Source organism: Mus caroli, unplaced genomic scaffold (assembly GCF_978045245.1).
Source record: "Mus caroli unplaced genomic scaffold, Mus_caroli_1 scaffold_7, whole genome shotgun sequence".
Taxonomy (NCBI): Eukaryota; Metazoa; Chordata; class Mammalia; order Rodentia; family Muridae; genus Mus; species Mus caroli.
Window position 1 is genome coordinate 61,893,614 of NW_028227262.1, and position 11,558 is coordinate 61,905,171.

The 11,558-nt window shown below is 45.3% G+C and overlaps 1 protein-coding gene across 1 annotated transcript; it reads right to left on the minus strand.

The window, feature by feature from the left end:
• Window positions 1-404: 404 nt before the first annotated feature.
• Bmp10 (bone morphogenetic protein 10) lies at window positions 405-9,444 on the minus strand. The gene is made up of 2 exons (XM_021165785.3): window positions 9,038-9,444; window positions 405-4,651 (listed from the first exon to the last, which is right to left on the minus strand). Exons 1-2 carry the CDS (start codon window positions 9,369-9,371, stop codon window positions 3,720-3,722), a joined length of 1,266 nt encoding a protein of 421 aa, XP_021021444.2. The 5' UTR covers window positions 9,372-9,444; the 3' UTR covers window positions 405-3,719.
• Window positions 9,445-11,558: the final 2,114 nt, after the last annotated feature.

Here is an 11,558-nt window from a genome sequence, read left to right on the forward strand (position 1 = left end):
TCACTCTCTGCGGGGTGTTTATGAGTAGATATGTTTCTACATGTGCTGGTATCATGAAGTGCCAGCTCCCATCCTTCTGCTGAATGTGGAAAAATCAAATGTCTTTGGGAACAAGAGAACACACACAGAAAACCCACGTTTCCTTTCTACCACATATGAGTGATGGAAGGTCAAGGGGCCTGGAGCAGGGCCAGGGGACAGAAGGGGACCTGAACTGCACTGTAAATAAGTGAGAAGAGATTTTGCCTGCATACTGCAGCACTTTATGAATTTGGGGAAATTTGAGATATAAATTCCTTCATATGAGCAGATCTTTCACTCAAAGAATATAAAGAATGATAAAACTCTAGTAACCATTTGTAAAAAGTATTTCATCATTAAATTTCCAGATTAACTAACACTTCTAGACTGGAAAACGGTGGGGTGCTGAAAGGGCCACTCTGAAGTCACTACATTGACTTTTGGGTACCACTGTTTGTCTGAATTAGCAGATCAGGGAGGTAATGGGCATTTTCAGAAAAGAGACCCCTTCTTTGGGGGACATGTCCAACAAAATGGCACTTGCATTAATGGGGTAGCAGTCATATTCACTTATGGCTGACAGATGCCCTCTCACAATAAATAAGGCGAAGCGTGGTGAGTTAGGGGATAGCATGTCATTTATTGACAAAATGCCTCCGAAACATTTGCTCTTCAGTTGAACTCTGCTACTTACACATCAGCAGACACAGGGAGGGGCTCACAGTTTTTGCCCACAAGACACAAATACATAAAGCCATGGCCGGATCCCTTAAAATAACAGGACAGTTTGATGCAAAAAGCAGAGGTGGACATACAGGTGCCGATTCTAAGTGAGCTACATTCCTGGAAAGGATACACTGGGAGCTGCAGAAAAGGCTATTTTATTCGAGAGGGAGTCACACACATAAAAATAAAATTTTAATATTCTACACTATATTACAAAAATAAATATATTAATCAATAAATAGTAAGAAGCCTAGAAACTTTTACACGACCGTGCAGGTGGAGTTGCATGGGGTGGGGTCAGGTGGCTGCCAAGTGCCCCTGCTGCTCAAAGAATCGTTATTAGCTTTTTCCATCAAAGCATAAGAAATAAAAAGAAAACAAGACTGGTATGGGCAAGCCACAGTGGAAGACCTGTCATTGAAGAAATGTATAGGTTACGTTTCAGTTTCCTGAGAACCTGCCCGTTCTGTGGCTTCAGGTTAAGTCTGTGAAATGGAAAGGCAGCAAGCAGCTGTTGGGAGGAGAGAGAAGAATGTTTCTATTTATGGCTTTTGTCACTCCACTTTCTGATAAGGAAGCAAATTCATAACAATAGTGAAAACAGTAACACTTGACTATCCAACACGCAGCTATGCTATGTGCATGCCTTTCTCCAAGAAGACCATCATGAAAGCACCGCTTACATGAGCAAGCGCTGTAGTAAATGGAGAAGCATGTGGGGTTTGCAGACAGCCTCAACTCTGGTAGTGGGTATGCCAGGATACAAGAGCTGACACCTCTAGTATCAGAATGCTAATGTCAGTGATGTTCTGTGGCCAGAAGGCATGCAGCTCTGAGGACCTGGCTGTCATGTTTTCCTGGAGTTTGCAAGCCATTTGGCATCACACGACACATCTAAACTATTGAAATTACAAAGCTGAGCCATGACTAGAACTTAGAAGAAACTATGCCTGCTAAGCTAAAATTATTTTATTATTATGTCCGTGATAGTCTCCTTGAGAAAGGATCTGCAGTACCGTGGAGTATGAGTATGTGTCGTGTACCATAGAGTGTGAAGGCTGTACCAGTTCCTTAGGGTTGCTGGCACGGCTAGCCAATGCCAGCTATACATGTTCAGATTCATGCGTGCACTCAAACACATGGGGTTAGAAAGAGGCTAACATGGATGCTTCTTAGTTGAACAGCCATCTCAGCCAACCTAATGTCCCTCATCATGCTCTCATTGATGATCAAAGTATTCCACTTCCAGGGCAACAGCTTCTCTGAGATTTGTATTTTGAGTGACTAGATATATAGAGTTGAAGTCCAAATTCGGAAAATACCTGTCCTTAACAGGACAATCTGAATATATAGCCCTAAGAAGTTTAGGGAAAGGAAGCTGATAACTAGCCCGGCATTTATATATATATAACCAATAGGGAAGGGTTGGGTAATATACTGAGGCCATATTCCTGCTTCTCATGTGAGTCACTGTGTCATTTGTCTGCTGATGCTGTGGTGACTCAGAACTTGCCTGCTCTAGCTCCGCCTACATAGAGTCGAGGATCTTAACAGGAAGTGGTAGGGCTTGCACCAGGATCTCAGTGTCCTTACAACCTACCTGATGATGGACAAGAGTTTCAAACAGAAAGGAGGTGAAAAGAATGGGGGTGCTAGAGGATTTCTCCCCAGATCAAGGCTGACTTCAAAGTTCAAGCTCAACATTTGAGTGGTTTGCTTATGTCTCTGCTAATTCATGGGCTTGAGTGTGTTTACTTAGACTCTATTCTTCTGTTCTGTATTCTTCATGGCAAACATAGCACAAAGTATGTAACTCAAATCCAATCCAATTAGATTTCCAGGATAAGTCTAGCAGTCAGCTCGCTAGCTGATTTTATACTGAGGGAGAATGGTTTCAGGTCCCCCTGTCATGTCATGTCTGCTGCCTCCTCCATGGATGATGAAGGAGAGAAAGACAGGAAGACAAGAGGCATGATGGGAAGGCAATTAAACAAAGGGAAGAGAACAGAGGGGAAGGCAGAGGTGCCCAGCAAGGGAAGGAGGCCATAGAGTGAGGAGTATTGTCAACTGTGTCCTCAGACAGCTTCCTCAAGTCCTCTCAGTCTTGGGCTGTTTTATTCTGTCCAAAAAGAGTTAATAATTCCACTAGAATTGTGATGGCTTTACCACCACTCATGAGGACATCTGAGCCCTTCTTCCCCCATCTCCCTCAACCACCTCCATGGCCCTTTGTAGCACTAAGGGGTGGTACATGTGGCCTTCCCTCCTGTTGACTAAGGGAGTGCCAATCCTGAAAGACCCTCTCCCCCATCTTTCCTGACCAGGAACTGTCCTCAGAAGTATATGACCCAGGGGCTTATTCTTTGCAACGGCATCTCTGGGACCATTGCCTGTCAAGGCCATTTGTTTTGTTATCTGACAACCCCATCCACATCTTGAACTTGAAGCAGGCTCATCAAGCCTGCTGCTCTGAGCCATAGCAGATACAATTGAAAAGAACTACATTTACATCCCCCAAACATTTGGGAAATACACATCTCTAGATGGTTAAACTCCCAAAAAGAACTTTCTTGGCCTAAATCCCATATCCTGTAATACATACATTCTGGAGGAAGTCACTCACATGTAAAAATATAGTCTGCCTGTTGAGCAAAAAGACTTTTTAAAGTTCACGTGCACCTGCATGAACGTGCACAAATACATGTGTGTTGACACTCTTTCCTGTAAGGCTTGCTCTTTCCAAACTGCCAGAAAGCATAAATGATGCGGGCCTGTTAAGAGATGGTATCACTGGGAAAGAAGATAACTGGACGGGACTGGATTGTGGAGCAAAATACACATTTCCTACAGCACAGTTCCCTAAGGTGGCAACCTCTATTATCTGTACACCTTCATTAAATAGTCTCATTAAATAGAACACAAAATATACACATCTGCAGTTATTAAATAAGCCATGGGACGCCTCTCCTCTCCTATCTACAGCCACACTCAGACACAGCCATCCCTTCATATTTAAACTTGTAGGTGACGACACCTTTATCTAAATAGAGGATGGAGATGGGATCCAGCTTCGTGGGCACGCAGCAGGCTTTGGAAGCTTTCTGGGAATTCTTGAGGTGGACCAAGGCCTGAATAATTGCATGTTTTGTAGGTGTGAGGTGCTCCGCCAGAGGGTAGTTACACACACCCCGGCACTCATAGGCTTCGTACCCAGGAGGAGCAATGATCCAGGAGTCCCACCCAATCTCCTTGAAGTCGATGTACAGTGGGGTCTTCTTACAGTAGTTCCCCTTGGCGTTCCTCCTGATCCGAGCGGACGAATCATCGATCATGTTCGACCTCATCTGCAGCAGAGCCTCTTCATCGGGCCCACTGAAGAAAGCGTCGGAGTCCAGGTCCAGATCCTGCTCATGGGTGATCAATTCATTCAGTTCTTCTTTCTGTTCCTTGTCATTGCTTTGGTCATCAGAAAACACAACCAGCAAAGGGTCATGCTTATTCTGGGCACTCATATCTATTTCCAGTTGTCCCCTTCCGGTGTCCTCAGCTTGGTTTTGTCTGCTTTCTATGTGGATCTCCAGCTGATGGGTTGATGGGCCTGACTTTTGCCAACGTCTGGTGGCATCCGTGACGTCAAATGTCTCCCACTCACTGTTGGTTCCGTAGATCTCTGTTGATACTAAGATCAGCATGCTCCTCTCCTCCTCGCTACCGTCTGCACTCTCTAGTACCTCAAAAATGGTAATTTTACGGTCCACGCCATCATACATCATACGATCTCTCTGCACCAGCGTGTACAACCGCAGTTCAGCCATGACGACCTCTTCGTGGTGAGGGATAGACACATTGAAGAGGAGAGGATATTTCCGGAGCCCATTAAAAGTGACTGGTTGAGAAAACAGATCTAAAAAAGAAAGATACTTATGAGAAACCAGACTTGCAGTATGCTTCATAATAGAGCAGGTGCTTCTTTAAATAGTAACAGGAAAGAAAAGTTGCCCGGTGTGATGGTTTGTTTATATATGCTCGGCCCAGGGAGTGGCACTATTAGAAGGTGTGGCCCTGTTGGAGTGGGTGTGACCCTGTTGGAGTAGGTGTGTCACTATGGCTATAAGACCCTCATCCTAGCTGCTTGGGAGTCAGTATTCTGCCAGCAGGCTTCAGATGAAGATGCTCCTCTTGCACCATGCCTGCCCGGATGTTACCATGTTCTCCCCTTGATGATAATGGACTGAACCTCTGAACCTGTAACTCAGCCTCTATTAAGTGTTGTCCTCATGAGAGTTGCTTGGACATGGGGTCTGTTCACAGCAGTAAAACCCTAAGACAACCAACCTGAGCTACCTCACAGGGACAGCACTGGAAGGAATCTTGGAGCTGTAGATGAGCCCCGCTGTTTTTCCAACCAGTAACGAGCCCTGAAACAGTTCGTGGAGGTTGTTCTCTTGAACTATTCATGATTAAAGACTTCACAGCTTATGTTTGTAAGGCAGTGCTCTCCATGAAGTTGGCCCTGGTCTTCACTGATCTCCATAGACCAGGGGTTGTTACACTTTGGCCCACAGGCCAAACTGGGACTGTCACACGCTTTGGAAAGAAAACTCCACCAGAGCCCAGCCCCCCCTCGGGTATTGCTGCAGTGCCTCTGGCTCAATCTGCGCAGCAGAGGCAGAGTTCGATATGGGCTATCTGGCTTTTTCAGAGGAAGTTTGATGACCTTGTCCCTACATAACAAAGTTTAGCAAGGTCAAAAGAACAATCTTAAAAGAAGGAGTCTTAGTGATTGGTTCTGGGGTGTGTAGTCCTCTCTGAGAGTGAGACAGAGAGAGAGAGAGAGATGGTGAGTCTTGGAGTAGGCACATTACTAGTGATATTCACTAGCAGCTAGAGTGCAGTTGGACACACACAAACCACCCGAGATCTTCACATGATAGCTTGTTAGTGGCCCTTTGTATCAAAAGCATGCCTCCAAATACTTCCATATTGACTTTTTAAAAAAAAACAAGGTCTCACTGCACAGTACTGGCTGGTCTGTAATACGCTATGTAGAGCATGCTGATCTCGAACTGGCACACTAGTCCTTTAGTTTTTGTTTCCTGAGAGACACACAGGCATGTGTCACTGTGCCTGGCCTCATATTAACTTCTGACGTGAGAATTTTACATAGAACCCAAAGCTCCTATGTTCTTTCCCAAGGCCATTTGACTCTGTGAGGACTGAGACATTTGACATCAGAGTATCCGAGGATTGTGACACCAAAGATGTCAGAGACCTGCAACAGAGCATCCTCTATTGTCCTTGGCAGCCTTTCCCTAACTGTATACCCAACTCGTGACCTCAGTGGAGTCTGATCCACATTGTGCTCAACGTCTTTCTTTAACTGATCACTTTACACCTACTCTCAGAAGACCTGAAAGGTTTGCCCTCAAGCTCATATTCGTGTGGGCTTTTAAATTTACATAATAAAATATGTAGTTATTTTGCATCTTTCATGACTTCGTCTGGGTACTAACTAAAAGTATCTTCACAGGGTCCCTAGGGGATACTGACTTATGGGATTGCTCTAGCATCCCAGGTGTGTCCAGGGCAACTGTAACCCATGCTTAGCATCCCAATCAAGTCATGGCTCTTGCCCATTCTCCACAGTACCCAGAATGCCACAGTTGCTCAATGGATAGTTATTGATCAATTGAATGAATTTTTTTTCGTGTTTGATTAGTAACTTTCTCACTTTAAAAAAAAAACACTAAAACTAAAATGCCTTCCTTCTCTGTACTGTGAGCCTTAGAGGACATTCTTCTCATTCTTGGAAAGAAACCCATCTTGCCTCATTACCGCTTCCACCTTTGGTCTCCCCCTTGAGACATTGGTGCCTTCAAGTCTCTCTACGCACTTGCTGTCATAGAAGATCAAAAGTGAGAGAGCAGGCTCATTGCTCCTCCGTGAGAGAGGCAGTTCCCTTCAGGAATGGAGGAAGCCTTGGGGAAAGTGGGCATGCTCACTGTTGTGGTGGAGATGGAGGTTTCAGTGGCTGTTTACACTCAGAGCACTTAAATTATACAAGTTAAATATATGCATATTTCTATAGATGAGCTATACTTCAGTGGAGATATATCTTTTAAAAAATAAGCTCACATTCAGGAGGCTTGAACAGGAGGGCTGTGAGTTCAAGCTCAACCTAGCCTACAGAGTAAAATATTGTCTCAAAAGAAATTAATAGTTTATAATTTTTTTTAAAAAAAATTAAATATGAGTATTTCAAGGCCAGCCTGGGCTACATGGTGAGTTCAAGACCAGCTTAAAACAAGACAATACAGCACAACACACACATACAAACCAACCCTTAACTAACTAAACAAAACCACCCACAATTCTTTGCATATGTGACAATAGATCATGGAGAAGTCACATTTCAGGGCAAGAAAAAGAATGTCCAGCCGGGCGTGGTGGCGCACGCCTTTAATCCCAGCACTTGGGAGGCAGAGGCAGGCGGATTTCTGAGTTCGAGGCCAGCCTGGTCTACAAAGTGAGTTCCAGGACAGCCAAGGCTACACAGAGAAACCCTGTCTCGAAAAACAAAAACAAACAAACAAACAAAAAAAGAATGTCCTTGACAGCTTTCACACGCCAGTGGTTCTGCAAATTGTGTGGCTTTTACAATGACCCCCACAATGCACATGTGTATCCTATGCTAGTTTTGCATCAGAAGAGATCAAACCAACACGCGTTGATATGAGTCAACCATATCTGACTTCCTAGACAATATAGAGGATGGAGCCAGCATAAGAACTGAAGTCCCATTTTCTACCCTGCATGTAACACTGGTTCCAAGATGAATTAGGTCTGGGGTCCTCTGGGTCTTCACCTAGAGCATGGTATTGAGCAAACACAAGAGGTGAGTATGTGGGTGACAACAGCCAGCAGGGAGAGCCTGCTGAGGGGACACAGGTCCTCTGCTGCCTGAGTCTTCCTCTAGGCTGGCAGAGGTGCAAGGGGTGAGTGGCTGGGTGTCTCCAAGTCTGATCCTTCCCCATGCATCTCCTGTAATGGTAAGCTAGGTCATATCCTCACCATTGTCACCTGCTCTTCCGTGGGAGAAGCAAGAAACAAAAGCAGAACAATGCATTCCCACCATGCCTGAACTAGACCACATTCTCACCATGCCTGAGCTAGACCACATTCCCACCATGCCTGAGCTAGACCATGGCTCAGAGCAGCAATCTGAGGCCGGCTCCTTGGGAGGTTGTTCTTTTTCTCCCAGACTTGCCTCCAAAGAAATCTGAAATTTCAGTTTCCTGTTTCCACCAGCAATATGTTACTAAGTACAAATGGCGGCCATAGGTTGAATTTTTAACAGCAAATACTATCTTGGTGTCTGAGGAATATCCTCTCAATGTTCACTCCAGCGCCTAGAATATTAAGTAATTCATTGGCAGTCATCATGGTTTGTCCAGCATTTCCTAACCATGCACCCTCTCTTACCTAGAGCAGCCTGTGATTCCCTCATCTGCACCAAGCAGCTTCTGCTTACAGGAGGAAGTGGGTGCTCCAATCACTTACGCTAGTTATTCACAACCTCCCAAGGCAGCCAGCTCTCAGCAGTCCTGAGCTGTTTTGTGCCACTGCCTTCTGCTTCCAAGAGCTTCCAATGAATAATTTGAAATATGTGTATCACTCTTCATGAAGACACAGTCACAATCAGCTGGGCCTGCACACTTCCTGGAGTCTTACTATAAGCAATGATTATATGGATTATATGAATATGGGAACATGGCTCATTAAACACAACACAGTATGAGAAGAATCTCCCAAATACAGTTCTGTTCTATCAGGACACTGATCAAATTGAAGTCAGAAATGAAAACTCACCCAGAGTTCGAACACACTAAAAAGCCCAAATTTCTATTTTTTTTATTGTTTTCATCATTTTTGATCTAAAGAATAGTTGAATAATTCTTATCAACACCAGATAGAAATCGAGTCCTGTCTAGATGGTAGAGAAGATGGAAGATCAACATTTATGGTTTTTTGATATATGGTGTCTGGGTTAAAATGACATCAAGAACCTGTTGTGATATCAGAATGATGGGTATTCTGTGGGTTTTCATTAATAGATATTTTCCAGCACTTTTGGAGTTCTGGGAGGATCGTGTGGTACAGTTGATGCACTGTGTCCCAGCCATGCGTTTCCACGAGTGCACCTTCTCCCACATCACCCCCACAGGGACGTTTCCTTATTTCTTCCTGAGAAAAGCCAAAGCTTCCCGTGTGTACGCGCAAGCCAGCCTACCTTCGTTCTTGAAGCTCCGGATGATGTTAGCAGACGGCATGGAGGTCCGGTCTGTGGCGAATTTATTGTAGAGCTCCAGCATGTACTCTGGTGGATCCACTCTGCCCGTGTCCTGCACAGGAATGTCCGACAGGTTCAGCGTCTTGAGAAACTCGTTCTTCATGCTCTGCAACAGTGTGTTGAAGTCAATACCATCTTGCTCCATGAAGATATCATCAAAGAAGGGCATGTCTTCTTCCAGGGGCGACTGCTCAAGGCCCATAATGGGGCTGCCAGAAGCCGAGTGAGCCACCAGGCAAAAGACGGCGCTCAGCGGCAGAACCAGAGACCCCATGACTCTCTGCTCAGCTCCCAGGCCAACCTAGGAAGGCTTAACTCCCCTGGGCTGTAACTGGCAGTTTTATCTTGCGGAGTGTAAATGTCTTGTGTCACTGGACACGACACAAGTATGGAAACTCTTCCTCTGTCTTCCCCTCCCCCCTCCTCCGCCTCCTCCCCTTCCCCCCTACCCCCCTCCCCACCAAAAGTCAGGTTGCAGTAATTGGATAGCAAAATCCTCTATAGGGCCTAGCCTCTCTTATCTCCCCAGTGTAAACTTGTACACCAGATTTCATTTTTATCTTGCAACCCCTTTTTCTTTTAATGAGCATTTTGTAAACATTTCTACATTCTGACACTGGCGAGAGATAGGACAATTTTGTCTTTGCAAAGGCTCTGCTACTCTTCCCTCCATTTAGCTTCCTTTGGTAGGAATGTCTGGATTTCGGGCTTATGGGATTCAGTTTTGCACGTGTGTATGACAGATGTTAAGACTCAACAGAATGCAAATCATTAGTGATGTGTGTTGATTCAAGGGATGGGGCTTACATGTCCAAAGATGGACTAAATAGCCAATAACTCCAAGTTAAGTAGACATCAATGACTCATAAACAAGTTTCGAGGCATTTGTTTTTCGAAACAGGAAAGAATGAATGTCACAGTCATTGGTTTTTTTTTTTTTTACAGATTTGATCAGGCTGAAGGTAAGCCAGCAACTGATTACAGTCAGTTTCAGAGTGTAGCATAGTGAAGAACTTTTCAGAAACCATCTAATGTGCTTTGTCTGATAACCCTGTTTTCATCCCTGTCAGGTGCATAGACTCCGAGGTCCCATGGCTGGTCAGAAGCCACTGACCTGTGCAGTCATGAAGCCTCAAGTGAAGCCCAGGCAGCCTGGTTACTGTGGAACAGAAACTTCCAGACTTTGTAACCAGGATTCCATTAGACCAGGAATGGGCAGCAATAGCAACTAGACCCCAGCCCACCTGTACAGGGGTAGTCAGTGAGGAGGCAGTGTCTGGATGCGGATTCAGGTCCTATGTTTGTTATTTACTTGACCAAAACCTCTGCCAAGTTCACCTTCAAAACTAAGTCCAAAACTCCACCGGCTTCGCAAACAGCATCACGAAACAGATGAAAAATGCCAAGCATCTTGGGAAGGGGTGGGGTGTGGGGCTGGTACAAGTGAGTGTGTGTCCAGTTTAGGAGTAACAAACCAGGCTGACCATTGAAGCCATGCTAATTGGTGGCAGCGGGAGGCACGGTGCTGTCACAGTGGCTCTGTAGACAGCTCCAAGGGGTTATCTCCTGCAGGGACAATTATAATGGAATTTCTTCTGCTTGGTCGGTGCGTTCCCTGTGCAGCCTTCAGTGTGTTCTGAGGACAGTGCCTAAACCATTGGTGCACTCGGATACCCGCTTAATTTCTTGGCTAAGCTTTTCTATTCTCTCCCTAACAGGCTAGCTAAAGCATCCCCATTTGCCATTCTCACCCCCTCCAAAGTTTCTAGTCACCCTTGGATTCTTTCTCCCCTTCCCTAGATTTTTACAGTAATTTTTGAGCTGTCTTGGGAAGGATCCTATCTTTAGTAGCTGCTGATTGTCTACTTGTCTGGCAGTTGATTGAAATCCAGTGTTTTGATGGCTGTTTCTGCTTACGTAGCATATGGCAATTGCAGATTGGAAATAGATCGAACCTGAGGAGGTGCACACATGGGTGGGTCACGGTCCCACAGCCCCACAGCCCTACAGCCCCATCTACTGCTGATGTGTTTTAACACGAGGTTCCAGAAAGCATTACAGCAAGCCTCCTGTATCATGTGCTGATCAGGACAAGCACCTGCCTATCTGCATACACACACACACATGTCAACGCACACTCCACAATTCTGAATGGCAGGCAAGTACGTGCAACTGCCACAGGACCTTGGAACACGTGGCTGCACTCCAGTTCCTGGGGTGCACTGATTTCAAAGGTCAGAGGACAGCACACACACACACAGACACACATGCTCATCACACCCCATGCAGAAAAACATGCAGTAGAGATTTCACTGGCTCCCCTTGGTTTGGTGACAGAGAAGGTAATAAGCTAAAGAGCTAGACGATTTCTCCAACAACGTGTCCGTATCTCCAGCTGGTTAGTCGATTTACTAGGAAAACGAGAGCAGTTCCAGCCCACTACCTACACCATCTTGAATTA

Coding starts and splice junctions, on each gene's coding strand:
- Bmp10 (XM_021165785.3), bottom strand. CDS start 9,371: ATGGGGTCTCTGGTTCTGCCGCTGAGCGCCGTCTTTTGCCTGGTGGCT. Junction 4,652..9,037: donor CCGGAGCTTCAAGAACGAAG/GTAGGCTGGCTT, acceptor TTTCTTTTTTAG/ATCTGTTTTCTCAACCAGTC.